Here is a 22,491-nt window from a genome sequence, read left to right on the forward strand (position 1 = left end):
GTCTCCATTAACCACCCAATCGCTCCAGCGTGTGGGCACTCCTCTGCAGCCTCCACGAGTCTGTTTGTACCGTAATTCCCCCGTGTTGACATGTCACATGCGTGTTGCAACTCCTCTGAGTTTGTGCTAATTGAAATACCAGTTGTGTTAATTGTGGAAAGTTAGTCATGCAAACTGAGGTGGAAGGGGAAGCTCTTGGAACCCACTGTTTCGTAACTGTACGTGTTTCGTAAGAGCTTCACTCGGTGGCGCAGGAGCAGTGCTGGGATGCTCTGCGGGGCTGGAGTCCTGTGTGCGCCAAAGTCCAAGTGCCAGAAAGTGTTTTGGGAGGAAACTGCAGGTGGGAGCAGCGCTGTGCTTGGTGCTCAGGTGTCTTAGAGAGGTGCCAGGGAGCTGCTGTAGAACTGGGGGCACCCTTGGGAGCCAAGCACCCTGAGATCCTCACCTGGAACAGGGCAAGGTAATGCAGGGAGCGGAGGGTCTTGATGCCTTCACTCTCTCAGTAGACAAGGGCAAGGGGCCATGTTTTTTCTCCTGCTGAGAAGAGGTTGTAGGTGTCAGCAAAAGAACAGGTGAAGCTGAGGAGTTCCTTAAGAATGGCTTCCTTAGAGAAGGAAAGAAATGCAGCTGCACAGAATAAATTTGGAAACCAGGACGTTCGAAAGTGAGTCATTTAAAAAGAGTTTCTGGTGGCTGTTCTGCATCCAGGTAAAGCCCAGAAAACAATCAAAATTTCAGATGTCCACATTTCTTGTAGAGGTTGAAAGAAAACAATCAACATTTCAGATGTCCACATTTCTTGTAGAGGTTGAAAGAAAAGAGTTAACTGTCCACAAAACCCATCTGAGAGTGGCTGCTCTCGAGGTACAGTAACCTTGCTCTCTCTTTGAGGAAAGACCTCATTTTCCAGGCAAGTGTAACTGGTGCTGTCCTGTTCATGGACCATTGTGGTACCTTCTGAAAGCAGCTTCTCCAGACAGGGTTGTTTCCAGACTGAGGAGGCCAGAAGGAGCGTTTTCTCCTTGCTGGAGCACTAAGCCTTCAGAGCAGTGTTCCTTGGGGATGAGCTCTGTGCCCGCTCACTGGAGGTGCTGCAGTCTGTTGTGTGAAAAACAAACTGTTGATAGACAGATTTCTTGGAGTCTGTCACCCTGCCATATCCATTTGGACTTCTTTTTCCAGGAATTTGCATTAATTAAAAATGAGACAGGATTTCTGTGATAGTGTTTGTGCTGGTCAGAATGGATAACTTCCCCAAAACTGCTATTTTTAGGGTATTTTTAGAGGTATGGAGTAGACTTAAAGATGAATAGGATGTATACATTTAGAGAAAAATTATGATGGTATTTATATACCCCCAACCTTAATAGCTTCATTAGGGTTTTTTTGTTTTATTTCATGGAGAATTTCAGAAATTCCTCCTGCATGTATTGTGCTCTTTGTAGTTCACTTGTTACAGGTGCTTTGTAGGTCACCTGTTACAGATGACATTTTGGGGTCTCTTTCTGTACGTATTAGCCAATCATTCTCAAAAACAATGGTAAAAAAAGATATTTTTTTGCTTTGAAATGTTAAATTAGTCTATTATTTCCATGATGCTACTGAGATTTATTTTATTTATATCTTACTTCGGTGCATTCCTAAACGTAAAAAGTAAAAAAAGAATCACGTTGGAAAAAAATAATGATGGATGTTGAAATATGGGAAGTTCAGTAAGTTGTAGGGTGATGTGACACATGGTTGGAGTTTCCTAAAGAGCCTGAAAACATCACCACCTTACGTCGTGTTACATTCATTCTGTAAATACCCACAGGCAGATGTTTTGCTGGCTCAAGGAGAAGAGAGATACTGTCTGTACTGTGCCTCCTGTTTGGCACAGCTGGAATCTCACACTTCTGGGCTTTCTGGAGCTCTGGTTTGCTCCTGTGAAGTGCTGGCTGCCCTCAGGATGACAGCAGGAGGCTCCTGGGGAGCTCGGGGCATGGAGCACTTCTAATGCTCCCTGGGGTTCATGGGGTGCCTTCTTTGCCATGGCAGAGTGGAGAGTGGTGGCTGGACTGGAGGGATGGGGGATAACTGATGGAAGCAGGCTGGGAGGGGGTGGGCTTATGAGAGGTGTAAGAAAGGGGGTTTGTTCAACTGGTCACAAGGAGGGGAAGAAATTCGTGGGTGCTGAGAAGGGGCAGGTAGGCAGCTATCTGAGTCCCAGGGTCAGTTCAGGACCCAGGAGAGCATCTGGAAAGCATCTTTGAAGACTGCCAGTAACTGCATTTGGAAGGCAAAGCGTTCATGAAGAGGAAGGGGCTGGGAGGGTTGGGGCCTGGGTTTTGGTTTGGTGGGACTGTTTGCTGTGGGGTTCCTGCATCAGCACTGCCCAGCCTCTGAGTGCCTCTAGCTCTGCCTGCAAGCTGGGGAGAGCTCTGCTCCTTCAGAAGGGCTGCCAGGGGAAAGGGGTTAACCCCTCTGTGAACAACATCAAGAAGTAGCCACACCAGCACAAACCAAAATAGCTGAGCTCCACCTTTGTCTTTGAACAGGCTCAGATGAAGTGCTCCTCTTAGTGAGTGTTGCAGGAGCCGGGAGCTGCTGACATCCCGCCCTACACACATCATAAAACTTGCCCGTTCAGTCTCCAGTACTTTTCACTGTGTCTGATTTTTGCAGTTGTCAGAGAAGCCCAAGAGGCAAAGGGATGTGCCAGTGCCCTCGCCCCTGCAGTGACACAGCATATGTGCCAGTGCAGGGTGTAGCTGAGCTGCAGTGGAGCCACAGGCTTGCTCTGGCTGCTGCTCTGCCTCCCCTCCTCTCTGAGCTGCCCTCACTTGCTGTGGCGGGTGTGAAGCCAAGCGTGGCTGCTGTGGCTGCCTCCAGCTGTGAGCATTTGTGTCAGCTCTCACCCAGCTCTGATCATGGTTCAGGATTCGTGTAATAGAAATTAGGAGAGTCGAGGTTATTCATCTACCTTGGCCGTGGGCAGGGAACAGAAAGGGTATTTGTACAATGAGATGGTACTGAATGTTCTACATCACTGTTTTATTTTATGTTTACGGGGCAAAGGGCACAAAAATAATATAAATGGGAACAATAGCATATATTAGTACTCTTCTAACTCCATTTAGACTTCTTTATTTGTAAATATTTTTGTGGTTCATCTGTGTTTTAAAGAAAGGAGGGAATATTCTCCTGCCTCTCTACCCTTGTTTGAGGAAGGGGATGGGCAGTACTTTGTGGTTGTATTGCAGTGGATGGGTGAATGCTTTGCATTTTGCTTGTCACCTGACAAGCTGGTTTATATTTAGATGAGGAGAGAAAGTGTGTGATTCTGAAAGCTGCATTTTCACTTGTGCAGAGGCCAGACCGTGTGTGCTTAGTTATCAGAATGAGGCTTTAATTGTTTGCTCTTAGTTTTCCTGTGACTTATTAGGGCTATAGTCCTGCTATGTCAAACATGCATTCCTTGAAAGCAAAGCACCCAAAGGAGAGGTCTTTAGAAAGCCCGGGAGATTTCCTCAGTACCAGCCAGCATAGGAGGCCTCTTTGGAGGAAGAGGAAATTTGGAAAATTCCAACCCATTGGTGTTATCATTTTGGTCTCAGCTGAACACTGTGCTGTGACCCTGGGCAGGACATTAGCTCATGGGTGACAAATGCCATCTGTATTTGAAATTACTTCTCTAAAGCTGGGGTTTTGTTCTCAGCTGAGTTGTTGCTCCTGAGAACAGCGTGGAAGGCTCAAGCTGGTGGAGGAGGGAACATGACTATCCACTTCTATCTTTCTCAGCACCCCAAGCAATTAAAGACAAAAGCCTTTGTTCCCTGGTGACTTCATTCTTAAGAGGCCCTTTTAATTTTAGTCCTTAGTTTTAGGAAGAAATAATATGAATTTGTCATTGACAAGAACGTTGCAACTCTCAAATGTCATGTGAAGGATCCGCTCCATAATTCATGGGCTGGGGAGTGTGGGTGTCAAAAGCAGGGTGCATAATGGATGTGAGAGATTTGAGTTCAGTTAAACCATTGGTCTTAAAAACAGCTTTTCTTGCCTTCATGATATTTTCTTGACCCAGATCGCCACATTTTTTTTTTTTTTTTGCTAACTCATCCAGATAACCAGATATTTTTAGTCTTCTTAAGTAAGAGTGCTGTGGGTTATTGGTTATTTTTGTGCATCTTATTCTCCTTCCAGTGTGGATGGGGACTTGTATCGTAATAACAGAGCAGTGCTGATTGATTCCTCTTATTTTTGTCACTGCTGCACCTGTAAGTCATGCATTTGTCTGCATAGAAGCGCTGCTGTTTCTCATCTTTCCCTTTCCATGGATTCTGTGAGTTCTGCCTTGTTGTGTGATGAGACACATATTGCTGTTGGTGTGCTGAGAAGGGGGATCTTCTCCCTTGTCTGCTGTCAGACCTGAATAAGAGCAAACCTGAGGCTGCAGGGGGTCTGAATGCAGATGTGGACTATTGGCTTCCCAGTTCCTGGGAGATTGTAGTAGACTCAGACCTACCGAGGGGGATTGCTGGGTCTGCCAGATCACTGCAGGTGGGAGGGGTCACCTCCTCACAGTCAGCCCCTGCCTCCCAGCTTTGTCTGTGTTCCTGTCCTTGGCGGAGTAAATTGCCTGTCTGACTCAGTCTGAACTGAATTAAGGAGCACTTAAGTGATTCTCTTCTTGCAGCCAGGCTGAAGGTGTTACGAGCTGGCAGAGTTGTGCTGATAGGTGGTGGCACCAGGAAACCAACCTCCAGCAGTGGAGGCGCAGCCTTTATCTCAGCATTTCCTCTTTGAGCGGTTCTTTCTTGTAAGGTGTGTTTGTGTGCAGATGCAGGAGGCTCCTCTGTGCTGTCAGTGGTCAAACCCCACCCGTCGGGGAGCTGTGTGGGGCAATACCTCGTGCTGGGGCTGAGCTCTCCATCAGGAACCATTGCCCGTGGGTGAGGCAGGAATAAGCAAATGCGTTAGTTGTGGAGTAATCTGTTTCCAGTGGAGCTTCCTAGTACAGCTTACAAAAGCTGTGACATTTAAAAACAAATAAACTTTAAAAAACGTGAACTCACTGATAGAAAGCAGGAGCTTTTGGTGCAACAGTGTCCGTGTGTACGTCTGCAGGAAGTGAGTCACGTTCTTACAGAACCGTCATCTGAAGAATTTGTGGCTTTTATGGCAATTCCCATTTTGGGCTAAGTTAGATCTCTTCCTCTCTCCAGGCTCTTCCCAGGCATCAGGAATGTCTTCTGAGTCCGCTTCATCCGCCTCCCAGCAGTCCCCTGCCTCTCCACCCTCTCCCGGCTCTCTCCATCTGCCCGAGAGCCGCAGGGCGAGGGAGCGCTCCCCATCGCCCATGAGGTACCTCATCCCCAGCCCGCTGCCCACCCGACGGACCAGGACCTTTTCTGCGTGAGTACGGGGGAAACCTGCCTTTCACAACACAAACAAACCATTGCCCTCAGGCTGAACGATCAGGGAAGGGGGGGGGGGGGGGGGGGGGGGGGGGGGGGGGGGGGGGATGGGATGGGGGAGGTGGTTGTTTGCATCTAGAAGATGCTCTGGTATGTAACTGTTGTCTCTTCTCCAATACATTCTGATGCCACTAGACTTTTAGGCCAAATCTCCTGTAGTTTTTTTTGGTGCTCTGCTTTGGTGGAGGGTGTTCAAAGTCTCTTGCACTCTTTAAGACCAGGGTTTTACAGGGAGGGGAAAGTATACTGAGAATTTTCAAAACATAGTTCTTATCTGAAGCTTTACTTTATTTCAGACATTGGGTTGTGGCTCTTGGGACAGGTTCTTGTTGGTGTTTCTTCATTAGATCCAGCCCTTTTTTTGTCATGACCTCTCTCTTCACTGCCCCTGAAGCACTTGATCAGACTTCTTCGGAAGTTTTAGTTCTTTTACTCCTGACACCTCATCCAGGCTACATTTTAGGGATGCTCCATCACTTTTCAGAGGAAAGTGCTTCCTTGTTTCCTTTTCCTTTCCAACTTTCATATGTCCATCTTAAGATTGTTCAAACAGACCTGTAAAAGAATGTGTCGGTTTTCAAGGGATGAACCCTGATCTCTGTCTCTGAGGGTTTCTTCCATGAGATTTTCCATAAAATGAGATGAGGTTTGTTGCATTTGTAGTTATTTGAGGTAGTGCTCCAGCTGAGCTGCCTTTCCCTGAGCTTTCCTGTGGCCCCGTGGTGCTGTGCAGGCTCCAGGAGGTCCTGTCTGAAGGGGACTCCTCCAAGTGTCGCAAGGTTTGGCAATCACAAAGAATTCCCAGTGCCTGTGATGGCCCTCCCAGTGAGGGGCTGACCTGCAGAAGGCAATGTGAGGCTTCTCTGTTAATCTCCGAGCCTTTGAATGGGGGTCTGAGGGCATTATGTGGAACTGTGGTCAATCACTGCAGTTCAGCTGGTCTGTAAGGGAGGTCTGGCAGTGCTGGCTTGGTCTCACTCCCACAGCCAGCCTGCTCTGTGCCACTTTATCTGGATGGAGCTTTTTCTGGTGGCTTTTTCCTTTTTGCTTTTGCAGCGTTACCCAGCTCTTTGCTTCCAGATTTAAATAATAATCTCAGTGATGCTTCATATTATTACTTCTGTATTTAAAATCAGGCAAAAAGTATCAGCAGCAGAATAAGAGAAGTTTATATATTTTCAGTTCCAAAAGCCTTCAAATGCCCTGAAATTTCTAGTGGAAGTAGATTGCTAAAAGGAACATAATTGACTTAATAATTGGGGTTGCCCTTGAAAAGCAAGTCCAAGCTAGCTTGTCTCAGTTCTGTGTTAATAATGAACTCTTTGTAAGTCTTCTCAGCTGTTAATCTTAGTCTGGTTCTTACAAAATGAAAGAATTTATTATTTGGCTTGCACAGTTCTTTAATCATTAATTAGTGTAGGATTCTTGCCGTATTTGTTTGCCCTGAAAATCAGAACAGCTCTGAATTTTTGTGTGTGTGTGTCCTCTTTAAACAAGGGGAGCTCTAGGTGAGCTCTGGCCCCACAATTGTATAGAAAAGATGAATGTGACAGACAGAGGTTTATTATTCGGTGGGATTATTTAATTTTGGCTCATTGAAAGTGTGGGGCCTCATCCCCCACAGTGCTTTATCTCCTTGAAAGATGCAATTGAACTTTAATGGCTTGTTTAGGACAGCGAGTGCTTTTCTGTGTAACAAGCACTTGTGAGGTCAGGTGCTTTGACAGCTTTATAGAGCTGGAAATGAAGTGATTTAGTGGAGATTTCTCTTTAGCACTTTTAACTATGTTTCTTTAGTGTTAGTTTGACTTAAAGAACAGAGCTTACCACTTTTTTTTTTAAACAATTTTATTTAAACCAAATGTAAAAAAATTTGAACATGTGGGAAAGTGATGTCAAAGTTGCCATGATGCATGTAACCAAATGGCAACACAGTCACTAACTGAGTCAGAAGAATTGTACCAAAATCCCCCTCTAATGTGGAAACAACCTACTGGTACTCATGGCATGAGCAAGTCCAGATCTAGTAACTCCTCAGTGTAAACTCCAGAAGATGTCTGAAACAGTTGGCTTCATTGATGAAAATGTTTGAGTGAGTTTGGATCCCTGGGGGTTCCACTCGATGTATTTGGTGGGGAAAAGAATTTAAATACACACTTTTCAGGGTAGGTCATTGTTCATGCAAGTCCCTTTTCTTGATGGCAGTGAGTCATCCTAAAGCTTGGTCTGCAGATCTGTCTCATTTTAGAATACAGATCCTGGGACAGTGGAGGAGGAGTTCAGCCTGGAGTCTTGGTGTTAATGCACACCAGTGAGGCTTCACAGCCTGCTGGAGTCACTGGGAGGTGAAATTTTGGCTTCACTGCATCCTAGTCTGGCAGGATAAGAGTGGACATTGATGCAGAAGGGGGGTGTGTACACACTACACGCGTCTCTATGCGCTGCACTCTCTCCATACTACATGCACACACTGACTGTGAAATATGTGAAAATACAACACTCTGGGGCACACTGGTACTCCCAAACTCAGGAAAGGTAAGAGAGATGCACATTTAGTTCGGTGTCTGGAAGAAAATTTGGCACAGCGATAGAACAGGTGAATTCAAGTTGGCAACTGATGGGTTATAGTGCGAGGAAACACCTTCATCATCTTTATCTCCCTTAAAGAGGCCACAGGCAAAGCATATGCAGAGTATGAAAATGAGTTTTAAGCAGTTCCTGCTGAGGAATTTGCTCACTGGGAGTGTTTGGCCCATTCTGCCCTTTTGCCTGTTTGCTCTGGCTGACACACCTGGCGTTGTGCTCAGCAATAACCTGCTCTTCCTGTGCTTTCTTCTGCAGAACCGTGAGGGCATCAGAGGGTCCCATCTACAAAGGTGTCTGTAAGTGCTTCTGTCGCTCCAAAGGCCATGGTTTCATCACCCCTGCGGATGGAGGGCCAGACATCTTCGTACACATCTCTGAGTAAGTTGTCTGGGGGGCCAAGGGAGGCTGGAGCTTGGGTTTGCCTTAGTTGTGGAATGCATTTGACACTTGAAATGCAAGACTGAGTTATAATCTGTCACCCTTACCCCAGCAAAGAGGGGTTATGCAGATGTTACTGACAGCAATAGGTTATGCTGCTCTTTTCCTGTATTATTATAAATATGTTGAGTTAAAAACTGGAAGATGATCCTGGGAAATGTCTTGCAATAAGCTGTGCAGTTTTGCCCAGACCCAGAAATTTCCATTTACTTGAAGCAAATAATATGTGTGGTATCCAGTTTTAATGTAAAGACTTATAACACTGAAAACTCATTACTTTTACTTTGCACTGCTTGTACCATTATTAAACCAAAGGTTAATTGCCTCTGTTGTTGGGAAAAGTCACACTTTATTACTTCCTTGAATTTATCTAGCTTCAGCTGTGAGAAGTTTATAGCTAAAGCTAGCTCTGTTAAAGGTCTCATTGGTACCTCTGCTTTTTTGTCTTGAGACAAAAGTTCAGTTCACTCTGAAAACCATCACCTAAATTTACTTTTTGATAAACTAAGCAGATAAAGCTTTTCAAGTCCCTCACTGAGAATTTTTCTCCAGTCTAAACCAGTCTTTTCAGTGACTTTTCTAAGTATACTCTAGAATTTAAGTATAATTTTAAGACCATACACTGTGCACATACTTTCAGTGTATGGAGGTAAAATCTCCTGCGGAGTCCTGCTCTGTTTTTCCTTCTGTACATCCCATAATCGCATTAGCCCTCTTATCCCTGGTCTTTGCATAGTTGCTTACCTGCTCTGACCTCATCATCCCTTGCAGTGTTGAAGTTTGGTGCAGTCCCAGATCCAGCCTGGCATTCCTGACGGCAGTGTTTGCATTCCTGGTTCCTGGATGCACGAATTCTGGTGTGGTTGCAGTGCAGCACATCTCACCTGGAAAGGCCCTGCCTGCCCAGAGAGCCAGAGCACACTCCCTGACTGCACTGTCCTTGGCATTTGCTGCTTGGCTAGTCTGCCAGATTTAATGGATAATTTTAATATTTGTTTCTAGAGTGAGATGTTGACCAGTGCTGGGGCTACAACTGCTCTCTGAGGGTGTATAATAAGCTTACTTGGTGTTTATTCTCCAATAACCTCTTTTAGACCTATCACCAGTTCTATTGTACCTGTTGTTCACAGTATTGAACCTATGTAATCCTTATTTGTTGTTCAGAGTGGTTATCCAGTGGTCAGTCAACAAGAGTCTTACCAAACTTACGTTGCCCCAGTTGTCTTTCCTGCCTGTGTGTGCAGGACGTGTCTTTGGAGGAGCACTCTGGCCTCCCTCCAGGTTTCTGGAATGTTACTGCACATTGGGGAGCCAAAGCTTTGTAGGGCTCGTGGGTGCAAATGGGCTGAGTGGTCTGACTTACGTGTTCAACCCAAGGAAATGTCATTTAATGTCTCCTCTTTCTTTTGTCTGATGCAAATGCACAATTTCTCCTCATTTCCTGAATGACTTAAAAATAGCATTTCCTATGTCACAATTAAAAAATTTAACTGTGAATGTCTACTCTGACCTATACAGTTACTGATCAGCAGGGGTTTAGTTAAATCAGCCCTCTCACAGAAACATGAATTTTCAGTCTTCTAATGAATTCCTTTTAAAGAACTGTCTATTTTCAGTCCTGTTTTTTTTTTCCCTCTGTATGTTTTCTCTTCCAATTAGTTCAGTAAAATTTTCTTCAGTTAGATGAAATTAACCCTTTTAAAACCCTAGAGATAGCTTTTTGATTGGGGTTACCCTTTTGTTTGTCTGTACAAAATGTGACCTGATCTTTCAGGTGTTCCCCAGTTTCCATCCTTTGGCCCAACACATCCTTCTCACTGGGCCCAAATCCAAAACTTGATTCTGGGTACACAATCCCCCCCCCAGTCAGCTCTAACTCTTAGGAACTCCACTGGGGGTTTTTCTTTTTGGCTGATTAACACTCCCATATGTCTCCTGTGCTGAAATCCTGTGTGACATTACGAGAATAATTTTGTCTGCTGTGTTTTTTGGTGATCTGTGTGAGAGAAGTCCCCTCTCGTGGGCTGTGCTGGTTGGAGTATCGATCCCATATGCTTTCAAAATGCTTTGACTGTGAGCCATCAATAAGCTATATTTGAGGAACTGTGCCCCAAATGTGGTGTGCCACCCTCCCCTTCCTTCCACCCACTCCATCTACCCTAAAGCACTATTGAACGAGTCACCAAGGTTGTAAAAGTTTACGGGCAGCCACACTTCTTGGTGTATTTTCAGCGTGTTTGTTTTGCTGACGCACAGAGGTTCTGTGCTCGCTGTCACCCTCACCCAGCCTGTGCCCTCAGAGCAACCCTGTGTGGGAAAGCTGGAGTAGATAAAGGCTGAGAGCTGCTGTATGGGCAGGGGTGATGGGCTTTGGCTCCTCAGGTACAGCCTTCAACCTGAGCTCTGGCTTCCCAGCTCACATCCCAGTGCCCTCCCCACTGGACCAGGCTGCCTCTCTTCTTTTTCAGTTGTGTCATTTCAACCCAGTGCTCACACGGGTGAGGAGCAGTCTCCCTATGCTGTGGTCTTTCTGCAGTGCAGCTCTCTTCAGGTTTTTACTGTAGATGAGAAGGTTGGAGGGGATCCCCTCTGACCTGGAAGGCACCTGTGCCTTTGTGGCAGGTGCTTTACCCAACCCACTGTTAACAATTCTGGTGCTGGGGATCCACTGCCTCCCCGGGCAGTCTCCTCCTGTCATTAACAGACCTGGCTCTTAGTTGGTTCTGATGTTTAACTGACAACTTGGCTCTCAGTATGGCCCTTCACTTCTTCCTTCTCCACAGTAGGTAAATGGTGCCTTTCTTCTTCAAGCTTATTTTTGCGTCCAAAAACTGATTTACTTGATCTTTCAGCAGCATATTAGCACAGTTAGTTCATATGGATTTTGTAGGACTAAAGTGTTTTATGTTTTTTGCAACTTCTCTAGGTCAATTCTGCTCCTTTGAAGTCAACAAGAGTTTTTTCTATTGAACCAGGACTGGGCCACTGTTTTAAATATATCATATGTAGGTACTGTTTCAGAGCTTCAGTTCAAAAATAGCTGATGTTTCTGCCTCAACCTGTTAGTGAAAAGTGCTATTATTGAAGTACTGAAGGTTTCAGCACATTGTGTTCTTTAATTACTCTGGGTATATTTGAGTTGTTGGAAACAGCTTTTAGTGCTGGAGGGTGATGGTATCACTGTCTTAATTCTGATGCAAGGCAGCACTGGAAGGGCAAATTAGTAATGCCTTTCATTTCAATTAATTTCACAGTGAATTAGAGAAATTGCTCTTTATTTATGGGAATTGCTTTTTGCAGCAGTATTTTGTCACCAGCACTGTGGCTCAGGGGACTCCAAGGACACTGGTTTGTGTAGTGTGAATTTTGAGATCCTCCTTATGTTGATCAACTGATTCTTTTCTACCTGTTGTACTCAGTTATACCTGAATATGAGAGATGTCTGTTCACTGTCTCAGTGCAGTATAGGCATCTAACTGTGAAATGAAAGTAGATTGTTTCTCCTGAATCAGTTCTTCCCAAAAGCTAGGATTTCAGGAGCGTGGATAAAATGGTTATGCCAGTTTGGATTTGAGAAGATAAACTGTTCCTCTATGTTTATGACTAAGCTGTGATGTGACTATGTGATGATTAGTGAAGGTTTTGAGCATTGGGACCAGCTGCCTATCTTGCAGATTAATATGATTATAAACATAAACACTTAATTTGAGGAATTATTTCCTTTCCTAAGCTCTGGGGAGCTGTAAGGTTATACTTTTGTGGAAGTGTCTTCTATAAGATGGGATGTCTGTTTCCTGTAAGTTTCCATTTATTTTTACAAGATAATAACACTTAGCATGGCATTTCCATTTCTGTAAGTGAGCATTAGCCCAAAGATAAGGTCAAATATATGTGACATTCTAAAGCTTCACTTGGTGTCTGCAAAATTTCCAATTTCAGTATCTGTGGAAGAGATTAAGGCGACTGTGGATGTGTTGACATGTTCTATGAGTTGAACTTGCAGCAAAGCTGCTTTATTTGGTGTTGGACTTGAGGTGTGGGTAGGAATACAGAATCACAGAATTGTTAGGGTTGGAAGGGACCTCTGCAGATCATCCAGTCCAGCCCCCCTGCCAAGGCAGGGTCATCTGTAGCAGGTCACACAAGAACATGTCCAGGTGGGTTTGAAATGTCTCCTGAGAATGAGACTCCGCAACTGTTACAGTGCTCTGCTGTCCTCAACATAAAGAAGACCTTCCCCATGTTGAAGTGGAACCTCTTGTGTTTAGTTTATGGCCACTGCTCCTTGATCCTGTCACTGGGGACCACTGAAAAGAGCCTGGCACCATCCTCTTGGCACCTGCCTTTTGAGATATATATATGCATTGATGAGATTCCTTCTCAGTCTTCTCTGAGATGTTTCAATCCCTTAATCATCCCTGTGCCCTCTGCTGGACCCTCCCCAGTAACTCCTTGTCTTTCTCGTACTGAGGAGCCCAGAACTGGGCACAGGGCTCCAGATGTGGAGTTCTTCTTGCAGAACTGCTCTCTGGTAGGTCACCCCTAACCTGTACTGGTACTTGGGGTTATTCCTCTGCAGGTGCAGGACCCTACACTTGTAGAATATCATTAGAGGTGTCTCTGTGCCCAACCCTCCAGCCTGTCAAGGTGCCAGTGAATGGCAGCACAGCCTTCAGGCGTATCAGCCACTCCCCCCAGTTTTGTATTATCAGTGTAAGAAACACTGTTTTGAAATGCAGGTCTGAAAGGTGTTCTTTGTCTGTGTAGCTTTGTTTTAATAAGGTTGCAGATATTTGTTTGGAGTTTTGATAACACTTGTGTGGAGCCCGTTCTCCTTTTTGACTGATCAGGTACAAGTGGACAAAACTGTCCAGGGCAGCCTGGAGTTCTCTGGAAATGCCAGCACGGGTAGGTGGTAGCGTTTCCTTCTGAGCCATCCTCGTGTGGCTGGTGGAGGCATGGTGACAGCTCTGGTGACAGTCACCACGGCTTCCTGGCAGCACTCATGGCGCCTTCTTGGGTTGGTTCTTTGGGTAAAGCATCTGTGGCTGAAACCCTGTTCCCCAACTGCAACAATCAGCACCGGAGATGGACAGATAGAGCCAACTCACTCCCACCCACCGGAGCGACTGTTCCCACCTGGCACCCAGCCAGAGGTGCCAGCCACAGCCTCACTGCCACCCTCTGCATCGTGTGCACAGCCAGTCCTGCTTCCTTGTGCTCACTGGGGACAGTTCTCAAGTTGGTTTAAAGGGTTGTATCAGGAAAATGTCATGGCTCTTGGAGTGTAATGAGATTTTGTTTTTTTTTCAGTTTCACACTTCACTCCTCTCCAGAACAAATACAAAATGTGCTTGCTATAGTGAATGTAAAACCCTAGCTGGCAAGCGTGGAGATGGAGGAGTTGCTGAAATAGTAATTCCAGGTATTTCCAGCTATGTGTTCCAGTTATTGGAAAGCAGGAAGCTAAGGCAAATTCCCTTGCTTGGAGTGAAATTTTTTAAACGCCCTAATTACATTTCTAATAGCGACATGTACAGGTAATGCTTTCATTTCCACCAGCCTGTAAGGTTATCCACTGTCACCTAATTGATGGTGGAGTTACAGCATCAGTGCTGAGAACTGTATCCCCCTGTATCTCACTTCTGCTCCTGTTACGTGGCAGGAGTCAGTCAGATGCACACGAGTTTGGTTGTTACTGACATGTAGCAGCTCTGGTGGCCCCAGTTTCACTCTCTTGCCAATCTACCTGTAGGTGTGGGATGTAGGCAGGGAATCCCTGCAGTGCCAGCTGTTGAGCTCCCCTTTCCTTGTGCTGGGGGTGGCTACCTGTACAGACAGGTTCACATCAGCTTCCCTTCCAAACAGGAGTCCTGAGGGGATGGGGGAAGTGGGGTGGGGGTGCCTGTAGCAGCAGATCAAATGTTGTGCATTAGAGCACTGCACAGAGCACTCCCACCCTTCTGCTTCCCCAGTGAATTTGGGAGCAGGCACATTTGTTCTCCAGGCTTTTGCATTTGACTGGGATTTGGCCTGCAGCCTGTGTGTACCTGCAAGGGCAAGGCAAGGAGGTGCTTTACCCAAGAGCAGTGATGGATGAATGACCACACTCTTGGGGTTTGGTTTTTTTTTTTAAGATTTTATTTTGCCAAAGCAGCAGATTTAATGAAAGAGAAAAAACATGCAGTGTTTGTGGGTTTTCTGCAGTTTGCCAATACTTGGCTCTGCTGGGGGGGAAATGCTGCATTGCAGGGAGGCCTTCAGGCTGTCCTTCAGGCTGGATTCCTGGCCCCATGCATAACCATGGCTTTGGAGAATTGATGCTGTGCTTCCCCCAGGATGCTGACACACAGCACCTCTGGGTCCCTGGAGACATCCTGAGTTTGCTGTGCTTTGCTTGTGCACTGTGGTGTGAGCTCAGGGCATTATGGCTGCAGTGCCTGTAACTCAGGAGTGCTCAACAGACGTGGTCTCTCCTGGGTGGGGATACAGTCCCCTTCTGCTGTTGCCTCTCAGTTCCTGGCTGTGCTGGAGATGTACTGTCAGCTGTATCTTCCTGCAGGGAGAACCCAGCTTTGTCCCTGCTGCCTTTCTGCTGCACTGAGGAGCTGGCTTGGAGCTATTCATGTCCATGGAGAGATCATCTTTTCATTCTCCTTTCTTTCCTCTGATTTTCTGCCAGATTACTGTTTAATGCAAGGCATTAATGCCACATCTCTTCTCTGTGGAGTGTAACAATACGTGTTGGAAATCAACTGATAACATTCGTGATCTGCGACCTGAGTCTGAGCTGAGAGAACAAACTCTTCTGGCATCTCTGCCTTTTCTGTGAAGTAGCAGCAAAACAGTTTCTGCTGCCCAGAACTGACTGCTCTGAGGCTGCTGGGAGGCCAAACCTGAGCTTTCTGGTTTCCTTCAAAAGACTGAAGGCACTTGATGACTTACCTGCTTTGGACTGCACTCTTCCTTCCTGACGTGCTCCCTTTCTTGTGCCTTGCTGCATCTGTTGAAGTCTGAAATAAGTAGATTATCTGGGGTAGGAAGGAGAGGCAGCAGAATTCCAAATCCTTTTTGAGAGGGGTTTGGAAATTATTAGAACACAGATAATCTTTTTCCCAAGCGTTCCCCACCTTCCACAGTTGGCTGAGAACTCACATTGCACTGGTGCATGCAGGAGAGCCAGCTTACTGTAGTTGTAATTGTGGCTAAATCTTCCCAGAATCTCTACCTACATGATACAAAGTTTAATAGGTCAAAGCCAAGACTTGCACTCTGCCTGCCAGGCAATGGGCACTGCAGGCTGTGACCGCCTGAGGATGGAGGTTCTTTGTGGGTAGTGAGCACAGAACACAACTGCCCTGGGCCTGGTTTCCAGATACAAACAGTGGCTGTGATTGTGACAGGATCCAATCTGGGTGCCTGCAGGAACAGGCATCTTCTGTACCTCTGACTGAGCTCACATAAGCATCCCTGGAAATGTTTCTCTTGTGGCTGCCAGTCTCTTCCTTATGGAGTGTGATGTGCTTCCTGGTGTTGAACCAGCTGCTGAAAGCAGATACAGATCCGTAACTATCCCTGAGCATGGATTCCAACACCATGACTAGAGTTCTTGGTAGAAAACTGGGCATCCACTGACAGAAGTGCAGCTTCTGTCCTAGGCAGCTTTTGGGTAGTTCTCTCAGCACAGAGAACAGGGAAATCCATTAGCAGAGACCTTGGATATTAACAGCTGGGTTTTTCAGTGTTTGAGCCTCTTTAGTCTTGTCTGTCCCAGTTACAGGTGTGACAGGTGGGGAGAGGCAGCCCTGCTTCTGCTTTGCCTGCCAGACAGCTCGATAAGGTCATCCCTGGCCTTGCCGATGGCTTGCACTGGGACTGCATGGAAGGGCATTTGGGATTAGTAACTCACTGTGGTTCATTATTCTGTCAGGTCCTGCTCTTAAATGAAAATACAGGTTTCCTGGGAGGTGTGTTGAGGTGTTAAATGAACTTTAAGAAGCCCACAAGATAATAGAGCCCACTGATCCATGGGAAGTGCTGCATGGTGTGATCCATGGCAGGCTTGGTAATCAGCAAGGCTTGGAGTTCACTGAAAACTCTTGTTCAAAAATGTTTCCATGTGACTTAGTCTTTGTCCCAAGAGGTTTAACTGGAGCCCTGGAATATGAATAGTAGCTGTGAGAAGGAAGAACTAGAACATTCCATATTTAGGTAATTTCCTAATAACCTCCCAGTTTCCTAAAAATAGTGCAGGATAAAATGCTCCACCATACCAGACTGGCGCTGAGTGAGCTGGGAAATGGGAGTTGCTGGATAATCTAAGACTCACTCTATTGTGTCTCACTCTGACACTGACATCAGGAAAGCATTTCCTATTTTTAGCTTGAAGTTGTTCCAGTGTTTTAAAATTCCTGGATAAATAGATATCCATTATTTTGAATCGAATGTGCACACTGATATCTCAAATAGCTGTGAATATCTCCACCTTCCTCTAGATCAACATTTAATATATAGTTAGGGTAAACGTAAAAAATACAGATCTAAAAATATTTAATCAATATCTAGCATCAAAAAAGTCTGTGTTTTAACTTCCTTTTCCCAAACTATCCAGGTAACTTACATTGTTTATAGAGTGTCTGTTGTAGGCTGAACCTGTTCCAAGAACTGTTTACTTTCTCTGATCTTTTCCCCTTCATTTTCCACTCTGCCCTTAAGGCAATTGCTTCCTGATGGAGGATTTTCCCCCAGCTTTGTGTAGGGCTCTGCCTCCAGTGCCACCATCTCATCACGCTGTTCTTTCCTGACAGCACCAGAAGTGCTGCACAGTCTGGACGTTGCTTGTTTCTGCTTCTCAGCATCATGCAGCAATAGCAGTGCTGGAGTAAGTCTGTGTCTGTCCCAGGAGCAGCATTTGGTGGGCAAACAGTGTGCAGGGAACACAGTTCACTCACATTTATTCAGGCTGCAGACTGAAACCTTTGTCCTCTTGCTTTTCATGTGCACTGGGGGCAATGAGTTAATAATCCCCTATTTGTTAGGCACCAAGAATGACTGGTGACCAGAAAGCTGCAGGAAAGAAAAGAATATCTGATCTGTGGGAGAAAAGTTTAAAGGCCTAAAGCGGAAAATGAAATTGGAGATGTTTGTGTGGCCGCAGCCTTTTCATATAGCTGTGCAAAGGACAGGCCTGGCTTTGATGGATTAGAGTCACCTCAACAAGCAAGGAAAGACTACAAATTAGAGGATCAGAGGAAGCCATGTTGGGGTCGAATGAGGTTTTATCACAAGCTTCAGCCTCTTCTAGTGTCAGCTTGGATAAGGAAAGAAACCAAGAAAAGGTATGATGCTGTCAGTGTAATGCTCAACCCTGCAAAAAATGCTCTCTAGTGCAGAAAAATGCAGCTTTCTGGGTAATGCTTAGGGCTGTGCAGATTTTGGGGCTAATCTGATCTGTTTAGTAGAAGGAATAGGAGTATTTAACCTCATGATTCAGCATAATAAATGTGGGCCAACAAATATTTTGGTATTTTCACCTGCAGACCAGGGACTACATAGACAGTGCTCCAAACAGTCTGGGCTGGGCCCTTTGCCTCTCATTTCCCTGGCTGCAGCTTGCTGTACTTTGGGCACAGCAGTCCTTCTTGTGTTTTGGTTCACTTGGTCTTATTTTTTTGAAAAATAGGATCACTTTGGTTGCCAGTATATCTGCAACACCTTTCTTACCAGAACCCATCCAGGTACATATTATTTCAATTTTAAACCAAATATACAGCAAAACACCCATCCTTTTTAGTGCTCAAGCTGTACTTCCTCTCTTGATTTTGAAGATTCAAGTAATATCTAATTTATCTCCATTTTCTAGGAGCTTTAAACCTTTGTATATTGGTTCTTCAGGAGATTGTGAATGCACTTTCCTTTTCCATTAACCATACCTACATGCTTTTGCAGATTTCAAATGTTTATTTTGCTAACTGTGGCTCATCCTGTTTCACAGCAGCTTTTAAAGAACATATCAGGTTCCTGTTTCTTAAAAACAAACCCTTTCAGCCAAACCTGTGATCCCTTCCTGGGCAGGGCATCCGTTCCATTTGATGCCTGCACAGTGGTGATCTCACTGCTCGCTGTGTGTGTTCCTGCCCTGTGCAGCAGTCAAAGGCAGTGGCTCTGGAGTGGCTGTAATGCCAAGAGGAGATGCTGCTTTAGTTCCTGCCCCATGTTATCTGCTGTGCCTGTGCTCCTTGGAACACTGTCTGCAGCTGGTCCTGGTGCTTGAGGCCCCATGAACAAATGTGTGTCACTGGGGCTTGTTGCAGTGGCTCAGCTGTACCTGAGTCAGCGTAGCCTTTCTGCTTCAGCTCTCATTGTCTGTGTCCATTACGTCCATCTGGGAATGCTTCTGCTCGCTGTGTTTTGCTCACCCCTTGTTCCCTTGAGCAGATAATATGCTTGTGCTGTGTTGGCTCCCATGGAAAGGTGTTTGCCTTGCTCAGCTGGGATTGCATGGGTTGTGTTGAGAGTTACTGCTCATGGCAATGTGATTTTAACTCTATGGCAACAATATTTTTGGCGACAAGGGATCATTCAAGAGGTTCAAGTAGGAAAGGTGATGTGATTTATGTGCCATTCCCGTTTTCACTCATGGCTTGATCCTCTCCCGTGTCTCTTCTTGGGACTTCACACCCCCTTGTCAGGCTCTGATGCAGCACCAGCAAGTACGTCCTTGCTTGGAATCCACTGTGTCAGTCAGGGTAAACTGCAGGGTATTTGGTGGCAAATTCATTTGGCAGTAGAAAAGGTAAGTTAATCTTTGCTTCTGAAAGGAAAGTAAAATTTGGAAGTGCAATCCCCTCGCACTTGATAGAACCTTAAACCTGTTGGAGATGGGATAGGTGGGGTGTAAATGAAGGCAGTAACTGGAGAGGACAGCACAGCAGGAGTCAGATGTGGGAGCTTGAATGTGGTGTGATACAGGACTGGGCTGACAGGTTGGCCTGGAGATTTTGGAAGTTAATAAAGGTCAGCTGGATCAGCCTGCATGGGTTGGAAAGGGCTGTCAGGTCTGATGAAGGAGGCTTTATTTTGATTTTTCTGTAAATATTTTTTCTGCCTTCAATTTACTCCTGTTTTCCCAGGCACTTGTCAGAAGGGTTCAGCTTAGGACATGCCCTTTTGGGTCTCATTCCTGTAGTCACAGGCAGCTCTGGCAAGAGGGAAATAAAGTCTGAAGGACATGCATTTCAAGCCACAGGCCTTGGGACTGCCTTTAACTCCTCCTAGCAGGTTTTAGATCCATATTCAGATACAGGAGCGTTTTCAATATCATGTTGATACAATCAGTAAGCAAACAATGACTGTTTTCTTTTGAATTTCCCATGGGAGAAATTCTGATTTATGGGTCAGTTTTAGCTTTCCTTGTACATGGCTGGTTACCCTAGCTACCCTACCATCCTGTCCCTAGCTGCTTCTGCTGCAGCACAGCCTGGCACCAGCTCCTTGAGCAGCACTCACAAGGCTTCAGAGGGGAGCAGAAACTGGGGCAGCCCTCAAAGGGGGAAGGGCTGGGGAGAGACAGTGCAGGAGATGAAGCTGAAGTTCTGCAGAGCAGTGGGGAGAAGCAAACTCTGATGTGAAGTCACAACCAGCAGTGAGGGCCCGTGAATTTATCTCCTATCAGTCCTGCCAGTCTTTCCTGCAATAGAAAAGCCCAAACAATAATGGGTCACAAGATGAGAGTGGATATGAAGGGCACTGCTAAAATCTGAGATCTCTGCTATTAACAAAAACAGGTGGGGTTAAATTCCTGGGTGGTGTGACTTTGGTCCCAGTGAAGGCAAATAACAAACCCAGCAGTGTGTGACAAACTTCTGTCCTAGATGATTTTTTTTTTTTTTTTTTGCTTTCCTGGACCCAAATCTTACCTTCAGTTAATAGGTGTTCACAAGCAAGTTACACCAATCAGGTAGAATTTGTTATTAGTGTTTATCTGTTCCCAAATACAGATGCTGCTGAGAGACACTGAAAACCCTCAAACAATAAGAAGTCTAGAGCCTAGGCTATCAGAGGAGGGGAAGGTGGATATGGGCTTGTGTAGCTGTATTTAAAGAAAGGTGAAGGAGCATTTTTGTATTGTCAGAGCCTCGTGGCAATGCAGGTTGGAGGAATCTCTGCTGGTCTTCACTGGCACATGCTGGGATTTTTATTACAAAGCTCTGATGTCGAGCACAGGGGTGGAGGTGAGGAAGGCTGTTGCACTTTGCAGTCTCTGTGTCATCAGCACATTGTTCTGAACAGGAGGTGACAGCCCTTTGGCCATCTCCCACGGATTCAGGATAAGGACTCACATGCAGTTACAGCTGCACGTGAAAGCCCTCCAGCATCCCACAGCATCACACTGGTGGGGGATAGGTAGGAGTGAGCGACTCCTGGAAATCTTTCCAAGCACTGGATGAGCTTTTCTGCAGTGCAACACATCAGGGTGGCACAACCCTCTTTTCTCACAGCAAGTAATTTTGAAATATTTGACACCACAGGTCACTTGGACTCTTTTTTTTTTTTTTTTTTTTCATATCACAAACTGTTACCGTGGACTAATCTAAAGGTAAAATCTTTCCATTACGTGGCACAATCCTTTTTTAAAAAAGAAAACAGGAAAAAACCCAAACTTAAAAAGCTTAAGTGAGAAGGAGGGAAAGAAGAAAAGGATCAACTTTGTGTAGTTTAAAACCCATATCCCCGAAGTAAATGCCAAACAGCGTCAGCCCTGCCCTCTAGTGCTGCCGGCGGGTGAGGTGCTGGTGCAGAGTTCACAGCGATGCTGCCCAAACTTGAGTATTCTTTAAGGTATATTACAGTGGGGATTGTTGTGTTTTTCTGTTTCCATTTTGAATTTTTTTTTAGTGGGTTGTTTTTTTTTTTTGGGTAGTGGTGGTGTTTACAGTATTCCCATAGCATTTTGCTGCAAGACAACCAATCAGACTTTGGTTGATGACAGGCTCTGAAAAAAAAAACCAAACTAATTATTATGGTAAAAATTTAAACAAGCTGCAAGGGAGTGTTTATGTGATTTGTGACTAACTGGAGCTTCCCCTCCGCAGCATCGAGGGCGAGTACGTTCCTGTGGCGGGCGACGAGGTCACCTACAAGATGTGCACCATCCCCCCGAAGAACGAGAAGCTGCAGGCGGTGGAGGTGGTGATCACCCACCTCGCCCCTGGCACCAAGCATGAGACCTGGTCGGGGCACGTCGTCAGCCCCTGAGGTGTCCCCGGGTTGACCTGTGTGGTCACTGCTCAACAGCTGCCTGCAGGGGACCTGTCCTGAGAATATCCTACGTGTTGTTGCAGGAGGAAACACTGTGTTGTCAATAAAGCAGAAGCAGGCCAGAATTACTGTTTTTTATAGCTGGCCTGATTTAAAAAAAAAAAAAAAAAAAAAAAAAAAAGGCAATTCGAATGCTAATGAAAAAAATCTGGCATAATGTGTTTACAGAAAATGTATTTAAAGAGACCTAGTTTGTGTGCTTGGTGGAGGAGGGGAGGTTTGGTTTTTTTCCTTTTATCTTGTGAACTGATTCCAGGAAATACCCAGGGGGAGTGGGGAGAGGTTTAAGGAGGGCTCTTCTGGTGCAGATGGCCATAACTCCGAGACCCTGACATTGTGTGAGCCCTCTGTTCCCTTGGGCTGCCCTTCCGTAGGGTTACAGTACATTTATTGCTGATAACAGTGCCTGAATCCCTTGCCTTGAGAGAGAGAGAGGTGTTCATTGCTGCAATTTGTTGTCCTCGTGGAAGGAAGTTCACAAACAGCAGCAGCCACGAGGTGGAAATTCTCCATCTAGTGGTTACACTCCAGTGCACCATCTGCACATGGGGTGGCTGCATGAGTGTGGAAACTGTATTGTGGTTGTAAAGTCAGGATTGTTTGTGAATTTACTTAGGTGCCTTGATGGTTGATTAGCAACAAATTTTATAGGCCAGTATTAAGTAAACAAAGTTCCAACCCAAATTAA

At 45.5% G+C, this 22,491-nt stretch overlaps 1 protein-coding gene and 1 long non-coding RNA gene across 4 annotated transcripts in view; one reads left to right on the forward strand and one right to left on the reverse strand.

Moving 5' to 3' along the window:
• CARHSP1 (calcium regulated heat stable protein 1) overlaps positions 1-22,466 on the forward strand; it is a 35,736-nt gene extending 13,270 nt beyond the window's left edge. For all 3 annotated transcript variants that reach the window (XM_027886169.1, XM_027886168.1, XM_027886167.1), the window contains exons 2-4: positions 5,208-5,397; positions 8,301-8,423; positions 21,578-22,466. In XM_027886169.1, coding sequence (XP_027741970.1) covers positions 5,228-5,397; positions 8,301-8,423; positions 21,578-21,740 — 456 coding nt within the window. In that variant the 5' untranslated portion in view covers positions 5,208-5,227 and the 3' untranslated portion in view covers positions 21,741-22,466. The remainder of the gene's footprint in view (positions 1-5,207; positions 5,398-8,300; positions 8,424-21,577) is intronic.
• LOC114058641 lies at positions 7,492-12,866 on the reverse strand. Its single transcript, XR_003571511.1, has 4 exons — positions 12,717-12,866; positions 11,402-11,403; positions 9,684-9,687; positions 7,492-7,503 (listed from the first exon to the last, which is right to left on the reverse strand). It is a non-coding gene; the product is annotated as an uncharacterized LOC114058641 (long non-coding RNA).
• Positions 22,467-22,491: the final 25 nt, after the last annotated feature.

This window comes from Empidonax traillii, unplaced genomic scaffold (assembly GCF_003031625.1).
Source record: "Empidonax traillii isolate 1590-97213 ecotype Southwest subspecies unplaced genomic scaffold, ASM303162v1 scaffold180:size851510, whole genome shotgun sequence".
Taxonomy (NCBI): domain Eukaryota; kingdom Metazoa; phylum Chordata; class Aves; order Passeriformes; family Tyrannidae; genus Empidonax; species Empidonax traillii.